Raw genomic sequence first — 15,069 nt, 5'->3', positions numbered from 1 at the left:
AGTTTTTCCAAATGTATTTATTTTAATTTAATATTTGAAAGGTACCTTCTCTGTCTCTGCTCCATTCCACCCGGGTAGTATGGCATGAAACACGGACTTGCAGGCCAGAGCATGTCCACTGGTGCAGACCACACTCCCTGGACCAGAAGCCTGACTTTGTTTTTCTTTGTCAAAGTCTACTTGGAGTGCTGGTCCAGCTCTTTCCAGCAAGGCTTTGCAAAGAGGCCCCACGCCAAACTGCAGATCTGGGCCAACACTGTTGACAACAACATCCGTCTGCAACAAGATTACAGCAAAAATATCTGTAGCCAGACTTGGAGCCAAAATATGCATCAAGACAAACAGCACTACCAAAGCCATACATGGCATAAGAAACCAGATGCCCCAGATCCACCTGGTTTTCAGCACAGCTTCTGGACACTGAGTCTTCCCGGATTTGTAGGAAATCTGTGGTAGGCAGCATTAGACCCACTGTGAATACCAACACCACAGGTACTATGTGTGAGCAGGTCATCCATCCACCCACTCATCCACCCATCCATCCATCCATCCATAGCTCTCAAGGTCTCAGCGGTGGTGAAGCTGTGAATCACCTTATCCTGAGCAGATGCCAATGTTTGGGCAGGTGAAATAAACCCATCCTCTGCCATTTGTCTCACCCCCTCTCCCCAGATCCAGACTTTCCAACATTTCCTTGTGAAGAACCACTGCAGCATTGCTCCTTCTTGTCCAGCATCATCACAGGATGCAAAACATAGATATTGTATAAGGTACACCTAATGTCAAAAGTTTAATGTTCCTTTCTCCATTTCACTGATGTAGGATTGTCTACACCTTATCAGAAAAGCAGCACCTCATGAACCAAAATCAGGCAAAGGGAGGTAGTTCTGCTGTCGTGAAGTAAAACAGGTGAAGTCCTGAAGTTTGGTGATTACTTTGCTTTTTTCCACTGGAGATGTTTTAACTACCAAGCAATTTGACATGTGTGTCATACGGAAGTTTTTTTCATATCTAGTATTGCTTTCTTGGAATCAGCTTTTACATGCACCAACATGGCCACTGAAATAGGAGGATAATTATAATAATAGTAATTTAGGGATATTTTAAACTCCAAAGTATGAAAAACAGCAGTTGCTGAAAAAGATTTATCCAGATGCACTCTACATCATTGAAGAAAAGAAAACAAAAGGGGAAACCTACATCAGAGGTGTAAATTGAGTCTTAATGGTCTATATGAGTAGCAGTTAAACCCTTTGCTAACAAAATGAATAAAAAAATAAAATGGGAGAAATCTGGTCTAAACTTTGGTAAAACAATCTGAACATGGACTCTTTTATGGCGTCTCTTTTCTAGAACTCAGTAAATTCTCCATAGGCTGTCACTTTCACCCATCCAAAGAATAGGGAACTAAAATAAGCTCCAACCTTCCTGTTAGCCTTCCCAAAACAGCAGCCCGGGCAGGTACTGATTTACCATAATATCCAACCAAGATAGCTGCAGATCATACAAATAATTGTACGAGGTATTTCTACCTTCTACAAGCAAACTATTTTACATGTTGGCCTTAGATCTGGAAAAAAGGAAAACAGAACCAAGCTGAGAATAAAACATCCTGAGATTCAAAGCTGCCCTCTAGAAACAGCTGCAGAGGGACAGATCCCAACCAGCGCCCAGTTTTGCAAGCTTGCATCCCCGTTTAGCTAGCACACTCTTGATTCCTTATGTAGCAAGTGCCTTGTAAAACAGCATGACCTACTGTTCTTCCTTTTTTACTTAAACTAAAGAGGATTTTACCATAAAGTTAGAGAGCAAGCAGAAAATCCATGACCTACCGTGGCTTCCTGAGTGTTTTTCTCCTCTACATGGACACAAAGTCCTTCCTTTGTAGTAACCATCTTCACACCTTCTTTTGTCTTCTTCTGCCTTTTTCTCATCTTACAGCTTTCCACGTGCGGTGTTGGGGAAGATGATTTACCTGAAAACATTTCTTTTACTGTCTCACTCAAGACCTGAACGGTTTCTTCAGCATTATCTACCAGATGGACCTCCTTCAAGCTGCTGTCCCCCATGGATCCTTCCAGGGTCTCCTTGATGGCAGATGCAATTGAATCTGCACATGTCTGCAGCGGAAAGCCAAAAATCCCTCCGCTTATAGCAGGCAGAGCTATGGAAGAACAATTGTATGTTTCAGCTAGTTCTAGACTTTTCTTCACTGCCTTTTTTAACAACCATATACACTTTTCTGGCTCCTCCTTCCTCCACCTAGGCCCAACAGCATGAATGACGTTCTTGCAGGGGAGTTTCCCAGCGCCCGTGAGAACTGCGCTCCCAGGCTGGAAACGCCCGATCATCCTCACCCGCTCATCGCACTCTTCTTGCAGCGCTGGACCAGCAGCTCTTAACAGTGCCCCAGAAATGCCACCAAGGAGCTGTAGGTCTTCATTAGATGCATTCACCACAACATCAACAGGATAATCACTCAAGTCACCTTTATACACTGCTACTACAATTCCATGTGGTAGTCTTGTTTCGTAGTAGAGCTTTCTTTTCACTTTCTCACCCTTCCATTGTTGTTGTTGTTTTTCTTCTTCTTCCTTGATTCTAATGAAACATCTAAATTTCTGCTTTGCCTCAAAAACACAGGAATCTTGCCTCTCAATGAAGAACTCTTTGGCTCCTGGTTTATCAATTGGCACATTTTTTGAGTAAAGGGATGAGACAAGTTTTTCAAACATGTTGACTGCTTCTGGCACTTCTGCTCTTGGTCCCCTCAGGGAAATACATGGTGTCTTGATGTCAAAACGTACTGTCACCCCTTTCTTCCTCAATTCACAATAAGCACCAGATTTCTCCTTCTCTATGAACTCTACCACCACTGATCTTGCTGGGATTATTTTTTCCACAAGCGTGTTTTTATCTATAAAATCATTAAGCTTCTGATAAACCTCTGTCACAGCCTTAGAAAAGCCAGCAATAATCACTTTATTTTCTTTTCCAACAGACTGCTCAGTGATTACAGTTTCCTGGGAAGAACTGTATGTCTTATGCAAGGAGACAAGAAGTTTCTTCCACTGCTCTTTTTTCATGACCTCACCGTCCTCCACATTGATGCACTTGGATTCTAAGCTGGTTTTTATTTGCTTTTCTGCTTCTAAAAGGTCTGTGGGAGAATCTCCATACAGCAACACAGTATCCTCCTCAAGTTCATAAAAAGTATTAATTTTTTTCTGAAGGAATAACGTATCTGACATTTTTTTATTATCCAAACCCTGTAGATAGTGGAAAACATGGGGATCAATGGACACTGATGTATAAGGCATACTCAACACCTTTTCCAGTAAGTCAGCTTTGATTTTATATACTTCCGCAGGTAATCCACACAACTGAACAGCCTTTTTTTTGTCATCATAAAAGATCCTGAGGCATGGATATTCCTTGTGAATACTCTCTTCTAACCCAGCATTGTGTAGCACAGCATACTTCCCTGGGACCACTGGCACAGAAATTTCTATGCTTTGTTTTTCCCTTTCACTTTGCTTCATGGCCTTTTCCATGCATTCCCTCACTTCTTTCTCTGCGCTCTCCACTGCTGCTCTGCTGCCTGCAATCGCCACCACGTCCTCAGAAATATCAGTTATGATCAAAGAAACATCTTCCAACAACCTGGTTTTCACATCTCCCCAATCTGCTGACTTGACTTTACATTTTATAGCTGTGTAACGTGCCATGATACGTGAGAACTCCTCAGAAGCATCTTGCTTCCACGTCTTGATCAACTTAATCATTGCCTTGTTCTGCTCGGAGAGAGATGACGAAGGGCACAACGTGACCTTGGGGTTTGCACAGTCTGCCTGGGGCCATTTGAGCTCACAATGGCAAACTGCCATTTCCTGGTTTATGCCTTGGATCAGTTTATTATGCCTTTGTAAAAACTGCCAGACATACGGGTCTAGTGGCACCCCAACGGGGTCTGGCATCTTGATAGTTGGTCTTTCTCCTCCGTAGAGAGCTGTTCCCAGGGAGTGGTAATAGGGATGCACAGAAATCAGTGTCTGTTCCAGCAAATGCTGCTTTTCCAAGACTGTGTTCACATCTGAAAGGCAGTGCACATATGTACAAACACAAAGATATCATTAACTTCAAATCAAGCAAATGTCTCTGGTTATAGAACTATTACATTGATTTTTTTTCTCTTTAATTTCAAAGAGCTATTTTTATGTCTCTCGGATTTCCAAACCACTCTGTAGGGGACAATGGAAGAGGCTTGGCTCCTACTAGTTGGGTAAATATGCTTGTGTCTGCATTTACATGTAGAGCTACACCTTACTCTTGTTTCCTAAGGAAACTTCACCACAGAGCAGGGCTATATCAACATATACTATGAAATACTCCTTAACTTCAAATGAAATTCTTTAGGCTAGTGCATTTTACCCTTTTTTCTTTTTGCCAATTTAGTTGGAATGGACTAAGCAAAGAAATTAGAATGTTGGCAGTGACTTAAAACCACATTATAATGATCCAAATTACATATTAACTTAATGTAAAAAATATTCTTAAGAAAATTCTGAGTGTCAGATGAAAAGGAATCACTTGGCAGATAAATCTTTAACTAAGAGGAAATAACTTCACTACGCCAGGAGTCTCCTAACACAGAGGTATTTACCAGAGGTTGCACAGCACAAAAACAGGACAGTGATTCAACACAAGGAATAGTAACTAGATTGTTCTTTAGCTTTATTCTTGCCTGAAATGAAGATATTTCATCCTAATTAGTTTCTGAAAGTGAACTGCGAAAGCTGAAGTCATTGACAGATCCTGCTCTCTCTACCTCTAAGTACAATTAGTGTTGTACTGCAGATAAAACCCTCTGCAAATGGGGAAAAAACACCAGTGCGAACAACCCATGCACAAAGCAGGTATTAAAAGGAATCTTTGATAAGATAAAGAAAAATAAACACCAAAAAGAAACCAAACCCAGGGAAACCACAAGAGATTCCGAAACCCTAGACATGCAGCAGTATTTCTAAATCCAGAGCACTCAGGAAAAAGGCAGCATACGCTGACTTTAGCGACAGCAAGCCAGGCTTCCCCTAATGAAAAGTCTGCAGAGATTTGCTTGCGAGTTGTCTGCCTGCGAGCACCTTGGTCAGGCAAAAGACAGTGTTACCTTTGCGATCACAGAAAGTAATGATGGCTGAGTTCTCCTCAGGGAAGTGCTGGACATCTGACACAGGCCCCCCTCCGTTCCGCGCACTCTCAAAGTAAACTGTGATGTAATCTGGGGAAATGCTGTCCGGGAGGTTTTCGGCCTTGATGGTCCGGGTTAATTCAAGAACCCTGGCAGTCATTTTGAATTCTCTGACTCTCTTGTGTTGTAAACATGTTTTCACAAACTCTTCAGTATCTGTAAAGAGAAGAGCAGGAGGAAGGGACCGTGTTTTCCTGGGTCAACATCAGCCTCAGCTATCCATCCTGGAAGAGAACGAGCCCAGTCTACTTCTCCCTGTACTTGGAACAAAAGTGTCTTGGGTGCCAAATTAGTCTATGTTGTAATAAAAAAGGGGAAAAGACACCACTGTGTCTCTGTTCCCATCTCAGAAGTATCCTGTCTTCTCAAAAGGAGACTTTATATAGCTCAACAACTTGCAAAAATCCCCACATTCTGTGCACTTCCAATTCTTCATCTAACCCAAGCCAAGATGGGAACAATGAACCATTCTCATCCAATTTCAATGAATGGAGGCACCACCATTTTCCTTTTTCAGTGTAACATTTGGGTCGCAGACACTTTGGCAGAGCTGTATGTAAGACATCTTTCTTGAGAGACTGCAACCCAGGTACTTTTATAAAACAGTCTGGATCTCTAACAGGAGAGGAATCGGGCTCTGAAAGCTGTTACTTGTACATATACACGGTGATGAATGATGGTGTCCCCCTCTCTTACCAAGACTTTGTATAAAGGTAGCTACAGCAACATTTATTTCAGGTATCACTTCCACAGTGAAGTCCTCATCTACAGTCAGGCCGCTGATGTTCTCCAACAGCAAACGTAAGCAGTTTGGACTGCATTTTTGTATGTTCTCAAACACCACCGAAGGTGAGGTCTCTGCAGAGCCAGCTTCTTCCTGGAGTTCGCTGCTTGGAACAAAACTCTCTGCAGCACAAAGATAAGTAAGTCACAGAATGTTGGTACACATTTCCCGGAATAAGCAGATTCTTCTTACCCTTACTCTCCTTTCCTTCCCCAAGAAAAGAAATTGCTAACCAAACAAATACTGCAGGGTATCCCTCGACATTTTGGGATCCAAACCAGCCCAGATGCAATATTCTGCAAGCTGCAGGCACCTTCTGTGGTGGCACAAAAGTAGGCATGAGTAAACAAGTCAAGGTCACTGGTGTGTCTCTGGGTCAGAGACTAAACTCAACTAAAAGCCATTGAGATAATTGGCCACAGCTGCCCAGGTGTCAGTAAGGGCTGGGAGACACTCTGCAGCCTCTGCATCTGTTTCTCAGCCCTGGTGCAGGTGTAATAAGCCTGAACATAGCCCAGGACATCCACAGGCACCACAGGCCACCAGCAGCCCTGCTTGACTCGACGTAAAGCCCCCTGATGACCACCGTGCCCTGCCATCAGTGCAGCAGGAAGCTAAACCAGGCCCATTGTCCAAGTCTGGCCAGGTGAACTCCATTTGTGGTGATCAAGTCTGCAGTGTCACCAGCCAGACATCTTTCCCTCTATCACCTGAGTCACACTACAAACTCAGAAACTTTCAGCAAAACTGCCCCCAGAACGGGAGCCATTTGTGGAGAAAAGCACCAATATCTTTTGTTTCAGGAAGAATCAGAGTGATGGATAGCATTTTACCTTTTGTTTGAAGGTTGCTCATGGCATCCAGAGCCTAAAATAAAGTGAAAGCAAAATATCAGTGACAGATTTCATGCTGTCACCACTGTTTCAAACCTCTGGTTGGGATTATAATTTTTACTCACCTCTGTGGGAGCTAGTTTTTCTTCAAGTGTCTCCTCTTCAGTAGCTCGTGTGGTTTCAGGCTCTGTGACAGTCAACTTCACTTTTCCTTTTCCTTCCAAATGCAACTCATGAGGCTGTCTCTGAAGAACTCGTTGCTTCACTAAATTAAACCAAAACACCCCAGTGAAAATCTGAATAGAAATACAGCTTTGGATTACCTAGCGCTTTTCCACCATTACGTTAGGACACTGTCGTGGTTTAGGAATGGTATTCCACAATTTATTGCTCCCACTGAAACACCCCACATCACATGCTGCTTGCTAACTACCCCTTACCCCTGCAACCCCTGGTGACGGGATGGAGAGGAGAACTGGAGGCACAAAAAATTAAAGGTCACAGGGTGACATAAGGCCATTTTACTAGAAATCAGAAAAACGGGCAGTAACATCCCCAATCCTAATAGCAGAGTGTACAATAGGGGCGAGCACTTCAGGCGCCATTGCTCACCCAACCGCTTATTTCGCCAAACACTGGAAAACCGCCCTCCCTGCCCGCTCCCCCTGTGCTTGCTGAGGTGGGATCGAATATCCCCTGGGTCCTGGCTGTGCCCCTCTCGGCTGCTGCAAAAGTTATCCCTGTCCTAGCCGGACCCAGGACAGACACACATGCTGTCTCACGAAATCAAAGAGCTTTCAACTCGTAACACGAACACAGTATACACAAGGCTTTCTGCCTGAAAAGAAACGGAACAGCAGAGGACATTATTTCCCCAAAGCAACACGAGAGATGCAAAGCTCAGCTCTATCACGTGTTTTATGGGGGTATCCACTGAGTCCCGGTTCCGCCCACAAGCCTTTCACATCCTCTTTCAGCCAGTGCCAAGATGGCTTGTGGCTCTATGTCCTGAACTTACCGGCTCTTTGAGTCAGCAACTGGGATACATAAGGCAAGGAAAAAAAAATAAATATATATATCTGTGTGTGTGTTTATGCACATACATGCATGTGTATGTGTACATCTAACCCAACTGCAGCTAAATCCTTTCCACGTTGCAGCAAGTTTAGAGAAATACAGGCATCTTATATATGTCATATTTTATACATATATATCTGTAACTACCACATATATAGTTAGATTAGTGTAACCTTTATTATCCCAAGAGCAATCTGGAGAATACTAGTGTGCATCAAGATTAATATATATGGACATATAGCTCGTAGGATATATTTATTAGCTTATAGCTTTTCTGCAACACATAATCCAGAGGATAGAACTAAACACCAAATCTAAGCATATAGATAAGAAAAAAATCACAGAATATTCTGAGTTGGAAGGCATCCACAAGAATCGCTGAGTCCAAGTTTTGGCCCTGCACAGGACATCCACAAGAATCACACCATGTTTAGAGACTATCTATCCTGTATATTAGGGGGTGTATATGGTATCTATGTACTATAGATACTGTAGATGACATACTAGACAGGAGATAGTATTACAACTAAGTTAGAACGTATCTTTTAACTAGCAAGAGGTTTAGGCTTGTGAGTTGCCACCCCCAACACCCTCACTCATCCCTGCAGGGACCCCACACCCTGATCCATACCCCGAGCCCTGGACCCGCCGGGTCCCCCGCCCCGACCCGCCCGGCCCGGCCGCTCACCCTCGGGGCGGGCGAAGCAGACGAGGAGATGCCCGGTCCCGGTCCCGGTCTCGGCGTCGGTCCCGGCCCGCAGCTCGCACTCGCCGCCTCCCGAGCGCTTCTGGCTTTGGAAGTAGCAGAGCAGCTTCTTCTTCAGGGCGGGCGGCGGCTCGGCGGAGCCCCAGTCCCCGCGCACCAGCAGCGGGAAGGTGCCCGGGCGCTGCCCCGCCATCGCCGCACCGACGGCTCCGCTCCCCGCCGCTTTCGCTTTCGCTTCCCAGAGCGGCGGCCGCGCCTTTTCCCGGCAGGCACCCGCCTCTCGGGGCTCCGCTGCCGTCTGTCGCGGCACACCCGCCCCAGGACGGCTCCTCGGGACCCCCGTCGCAGCTTCACACCCGCGCCCTTAAGCTTTTCTCCCCCTCGAGCACCCAAAGCTGCCTCGGGCACCCCCTTCACCTGACAGAATGTCCCCTCTGCCCCTGTGCCGGGGGCTGCCAGCCCGTGTCGCTGTTGTCCCAAAAGAGTTTCTTTCACCCGCTGTACAAGAGGCCAATCCACACATGCAGTCGAGCATTTCATTTATTTACAGTTCTGTGCAGAAAGAAGCGCTGGGTGGCAAATCCACAAAGCCAGCACAGAGACTACCAAAGCGGTTTCTTTCACTGTTCATATATTTTATCAAACAAAGGCAGTAATGTTCCTTGGCTACAAGTTACTTAGTTCTCTTATTAATTAGTCTCCTGTCTTCTGCTGGTTAACGATTGTCTTACTTCTCATGCCAATTAATCCACATGCTCTCAATCTTTCTCTTCTTTTGGGTCGGTGGGTTTCTTCACTTGGTGGGCCAAGTGAGTTGGTGGTCATGATCTCCCCTTGCCGGAATTACCATTACCCCAGTCAAAGCCGATTCAGCACAGTTGTTATCTTTAATAGTTTCTTCTTTATCTTGGGGATCCTGCCAAATATCCAAACGTCAGTTTGTCAAGATGCTTTTACTTACCTTCAGATTTATCAACATGTCTAATGGATGTTTGCTTTCCTTGGTCATCCACAGCATATTTAAGTTTCATATCCACTGTGTATTTTTTCTCACCAGTGGTGACTGAAATACTTTTCTGCTTTCCCCTATAAGCATTTTCCAACTGCATATTTGTGAGGCTGTCAGAGGGCACATGGGAATTGTTCTCAAAATATTACCCCAGTCAAGCTGATTCAGCCGATTTGCTGAGTTATCTTTAATAGTTTCTTCCTTATCTTGAGCATCCTGCCAAATGTCCTTTTGGCATTCTTCACGTTCACTGTCAGTGGTACATCCTTCTCCTGAAGCTTTGGTAACCTCATCCTAGGTCTGAGATCACTGAGACATGTCGAGCTCTAAACCTTAACAAGGCAATTCTACCAACAAGTACTTTGTCTAACACCTGGACAGCAATTAGAGCTTTCTTGCTAGCTGCTATCTGTTTCATGGATTAAATCTCCTTTCTTGTTGATTAAGCTTGAAAGTATACAAAGATTAAACCTCAGAGAAGATGGTTTCTTAAGAAAACTTTTACATATGCCACATTCTGCAACACTGCTGCTGGAGGAACAAGGTCAGGGCGGAACAAGCAGTGTCAGGTTGAAGCTCTACTTGGGGACGGTTAGGTTGGATATTAGGAAAAGGTTCTTCATCCGGTGGGTGGTTGGGCACTGGAACAGGCTTCCCTGTGACCAGGAAAGTGGCCACAGCCTCAAGCCTGACAGAGTTCAAGAAACATTTGCACAATGCTCTCAGGGCTGTCCTGTGCAAGGCCAGGAGTTCCACTTGATGATCCTTGTGGATCCCTTCCAACTCAGGATATTCTACGATTCTATGTCCCTTTGTGTGCTCCTGCCCCCCACCTTTGCCTTTTGATTAGAATAAACTGGATAAGTAGCATCTGTCACTCATTGCCTGCACAGAGCCCAGTGCTGCAGGTTTATGTTCCATGCTGGATGCCCATGGCACCTGTAATGCAACCACTGGTGAAAAAATACCTTGGTGTCCTCTGCAGCTTCTTGTGGCAATGGGAAACTGAGAACTGATGCAGTACTGTCTTCTGGAGGGAATGGTCAGACTGGTACCAGTGACCCACCAGCTGCAATGAAGCACCTGGAGCCATCTCCTCTGGCTCCTGGCACACTGATGAACCATGGACCATGGGTATTGTTACAGAGATTTAATAAGTTTATTCATTGTAAAAGTAAAACTTAAGACTTTTGGCCCCCATACCCATATCTTGATTTTAAGCTCCAGGTGAAATTGATTTCAAGACACTTGATTTCAACAGTCAGCATTTTTCAGTGGTTAGAAAAATGACATAATGAGAAGCAATAAGGCCCAAAGGGAGTTGTTCCAGCACTGTCACAATGGGGTGGGTGCGAATGAACAGCCTGATGTTCATGGCTCTACTGAGATACTTGAATTGCAGGCTCACAGTACTTCACACCACATTCCCTGAAAAGGTGTTCCTTGGCCACAGTTCCCCTGCAATAGTTATTGCTCACATGGACACATCAACAGTAAAACTTTAACAGCAACCCAACTAACTATGTAAAGAAGGTATTGGAAGATTTTTTTTTCTTAATCATCTAACCAAATAAGTCAAAGCCAATTCATTCAGAGGAGCTAAGAGTTTTCAGTAGTTGGAGGCACTGCAAAGCAGCAGGTTTATGGTATTAAAAACAAGTCAATCCATATCTGTAACATCAAGTTCATTGAAGTTCAGTGGTTGAAAATCAATGCTAAATGTTCTGAGAGGTCTAGACAAACATAAGCCATTAACTATGACTAGTTTATTTATTGAAAACCACTGTGTCATAATCCACAATGAGATTGTCACTTACAGAGTGTAAGAAGGCATCAGAAATGCAACACTGTACAGTCCGTGGCTGCACTATCCCTTCCCACTCCTCATCAGCAATTAGGAAGGCCCTAAGGCTGCATGGAAAAGCCGATACAGTACAAAGACTTAATATGTAATCTAGCAGAAGTTTTCAGTACAAAGTTATGCTCAAGTGTTAAACATGCTCAGCTGCTCCAAGTGTAAACAAGAAGTCTACTCCAGGGGTATCAGAAATTGCCAGATTGCTTAAATGGAAATAGAAATTAATTTGATACAACTAATTATTGTTTTCACTGTGTGTTTTGTTATAGGTGTTTCCATCCTATACAAAGGCTGAAAGACCTGCAATCTTGGCTGCAATCAAAACAACTTATCTAGTGAAAGTGATAAGGTATTCTGGGTAAGCTTGAATGTCATTAAAAATTACAAACATGGATGGCCGGCTCACATCATCAGTCGAACTATCAAACAGATCTATAGAGTTACTAGCATTTTTTGGTTCTGGAGTGATCGCTCCTTTTCTGCCCTGAGAATATTCTCCAACAAGGACTCGAGCCAAGTACATGTGCTTCTTCCCATTCGTGTCTGGTTTAGAGTAGTTGTCGTGGGCAGAATAGTTGGCATTAACAGCAAAGTATGTTCCATTTCCGAAGTTTGCAGCTGTAGTCAGAAAAACAAATGTTTGTGAGTGTTTCAGTAGCAGCAATCCCTTATCTGCCACCTTCAGAGCTAGTGAATTTGCTTTTTATTTGCAATACAGAGATATAACAAAACAAATGATTTTGCAAGGCAGGACTATTCAGATGGCATGGTAAATCAGTCCTGGCCTCCTTCAGGAAAATAAGGGTTGCTTAGATAGTCACTTTACCGTGCATTCCAGCATAGCTCCGGTCAAATCCACGGTTGTTAATTAAGGTTAATGACTCTTTACTCGTCCCATGAAACAGAAGCCTCTCATTATTTGTGTTGCCATTTTTTTTATCCATTTCACGCTTTTTTATTTGGTAGGCCTTCCAAAAATATGGGTTCTGTACCCTTTCAATCTGCAAAGTTTTGAAGTAAGAAAGACAGAAAGAAAGAGGGCAGGTTGCTGTCACGAAAAAAATTTGTGCATAGACAGTTCGATTTGCTTCCAAGATTCCCCTCCCAGCTCCAATGCTTTTATACCAAATGATGAAACAAGTTATTCAAATCCTTCCAAACTTTGGCACACAGATAGCAGAACCCAGCCCAGAACATGACAGAGACACTCCATGGGAAACAACAGAGGAGCGTTTTGCAGGTTTCTGGGCCAGAGATGATGCCCCTGCCTGCACAGCACACACAGCTTACGTGGGCAAATGCTGTGCTCTGTTACAGCAAAAACCATTCCAAGAGCACTCTCCCTTGGCGCTGAAGAAGCAACTGCTCAAGAGCTGCTTCAAATACCCCACTAAACTGATGCTGGTTGAAGTTAGTGACAGCCAGAAAGACTTGTCCAACTCCAGAAATCCCAGTGGAATTACTTTTTCCATTGTTGTTAGTATATTTTATCACTTACCATCAAAGCATTAGTGCTCAGAAATTATGACATACCTTTTCAATTCTGAATGACTGACAGGTCTGCAGAAACCTTTCCTGCACATCTCTGTACTCTCTTGTTTCTGGTCTTAGTTCCACTATTTTGAGTCGCTCATTTTCCATATTGTCCCATGTTGCAGGGAGCACTGTTGACTCTTGATCTGCAGAAGAAACATGATCAGTCATATTTACACAAATCCCCTGCTTAAAATTCAATATGCCCTGCTACAAATCCTTCTAAAAGCCCATACATCTTGCTTATGGATGAGTCAGAAAGAGGTAGCTCCTTATCAGGATCAGCAGTAAATAGAAAAGATACATCTCAAAACCAGAAGTGAGCTGAGAGCTAGAATGACAGCCGCTACAAACACCTAATTATTGCTAGAAAGCTTGATAAGAACCTCAGAACGCATTACCTACTTTTCAAAATATTTTAAAAAACTGCAGGGTTCTTTTATTTTTAATTCCCAATTCAGCTCCTTTCTACATTCTCCAGAAAAGCAACTGCACAAAGCTCCTAACAATACTTTGAATATTCTTACCATTCCTTCTCTTATTAGGCTGGATGCAACCTGGTTTTCACATGGAACCTCAGTTTGTCAAGATGCTTTTACCTACCTTCAGATTTATCAACACGTCTAATGGCTGTTTGTTTTCCTTGGTCATCCACAGCATATTTAAGTTTCATATCCACTGTGTATTTTTTATCACCAATGGTGACTGAAATACTTTTCTGCTTTCCCCTGTAAGCATTTTCCAACTGCATATTTGTAAGACTGTCAAAGGGCACATAGGAATCCTCTTCAAAATATTGCCATTCAATTAAATTTTGTAAAAGTCCTGCTTGGACCTCTTCCTGTTTAGTAGCTTTTACCCTGAGGATCATTTTCTGAATAGCTGAATGAGCAATCCAGACATCTTTCCCAAAACCTGAAATTCCAATAGAGGTACCCTTCAAATAAAGAGCAATTTTTAATTTCTTTTGTAGGTGATGCAGTTCCTCATTCTCTTCTTTACTGAAATGAGAGATGGAGTCATCTACAATTTCTGTCTGAAGCTGTTCCTTTGAAATTGCACTTCTCAGCCAGTTTTCAGCTTCTTCCACTTCCTTTTTAATTTCACCGCAAATTTGCACAACAGCCAGGTCGATTTTCTTTTCCAAAACTTCTGTGCTTTTTTCCTTTGGGGAACGTTTCTCAGGGCTCCGGAATGCTACATTGAAATACATAAATATTGTCATTAATATTAATTATTACTACCTGCTGCTAAACGGATTGATCTATAGCCTGCACTTAAGTGACATCTACTTACATTTTATCTTGGAAATAAATGATTTGACTGGTGTTTTAGTAGGCCTTTCTCTTTTCTGCATGCTTGCATGGAACACACTCAGCAGATGTGGCTGAAAGATGACAACTTTAATAGTTTTCACAGATGCAGGAGAGTTCCTTCTTGCAAAGTCAGTTACTGCATCTATCATCTTGTCAGCTACCTCAGCAGGATTGCGGCCTGCCTCTCCTGAAAAAAGTTAGAGATATTTTGCTTTTAAGAACTGCTAATTGCAAATTATTAAAACATCTTTACAAGAACAGCTATGAACATACCCACAATCACTTGGATCATAAACAGGTCAAGAATAATGTCAGGCAGGCAATTAGGAAAGGTTTCTATTTATCATGAGAAGAACGTTTGAGACCACCTTTCCAGCAAGGGAAAAATGGAAGTTTCCTTTTGTTGGCATGGCAACCATTCAGGTTATGATGTAGATTGTACAGCCTGAGTACCTAATAGGCCACAGACCTGACGCTCAGTGGCCCAGTAACCAACTCCTTGCTCAAAATGTAGGCCTAGTTTTGTTCATGCAAGGGGTTCCCCCATGCATGGGGCACAGTTCTGGATTCTCCGATGCTATGGATTTCTACCGAACTAACTGAAAATAACAAGAGAAGAAAAAGGGACAATCTGGCCTTTTTGACTGGCTCATGTTCCATCTGCATCAACCCTGCTTGTGTGGCTGCCAGGCAGAGTTGCATCTA

At 43.3% G+C, this 15,069-nt stretch overlaps 1 protein-coding gene across 1 annotated transcript in view; it reads right to left on the bottom strand.

The window, feature by feature from the left end:
- The window catches only part of PARP14 (poly(ADP-ribose) polymerase family member 14), a 38,872-nt gene that overhangs the window by 9,472 nt on the left and 14,331 nt on the right, over nucleotides 1-15,069 (bottom strand). The window contains exons 15-27 of the mRNA XM_051787708.1: nucleotides 14,345-14,551; nucleotides 13,652-14,245; nucleotides 13,049-13,194; nucleotides 12,342-12,516; nucleotides 11,849-12,133; nucleotides 10,626-10,770; nucleotides 8,631-8,977; nucleotides 6,991-7,130; nucleotides 6,866-6,899; nucleotides 5,945-6,154; nucleotides 5,168-5,404; nucleotides 1,833-4,093; nucleotides 46-276 (exon numbers count right to left, since the gene is read on the bottom strand). Coding sequence (XP_051643668.1) covers nucleotides 46-276; nucleotides 1,833-4,093; nucleotides 5,168-5,404; nucleotides 5,945-6,154; nucleotides 6,866-6,899; nucleotides 6,991-7,130; nucleotides 8,631-8,977; nucleotides 10,626-10,770; nucleotides 11,849-12,133; nucleotides 12,342-12,516; nucleotides 13,049-13,194; nucleotides 13,652-14,245; nucleotides 14,345-14,551 — 5,012 coding nt within the window. The remainder of the gene's footprint in view (nucleotides 1-45; nucleotides 277-1,832; nucleotides 4,094-5,167; nucleotides 5,405-5,944; nucleotides 6,155-6,865; nucleotides 6,900-6,990; nucleotides 7,131-8,630; nucleotides 8,978-10,625; nucleotides 10,771-11,848; nucleotides 12,134-12,341; nucleotides 12,517-13,048; nucleotides 13,195-13,651; nucleotides 14,246-14,344; nucleotides 14,552-15,069) is intronic.

This window comes from Manacus candei, unplaced genomic scaffold (genome assembly GCF_025592945.1).
Source record: "Manacus candei isolate 608988 ecotype Guabito, Panama unplaced genomic scaffold, ASM2559294v1 h1tg000023l, whole genome shotgun sequence".
NCBI lineage: Eukaryota > Metazoa > Chordata > Aves > Passeriformes > Pipridae > Manacus > Manacus candei.
The sequence above is the reverse complement of the archived record's forward strand: the minus strand, read 5'-3'. Positions and strand labels throughout refer to the sequence as shown.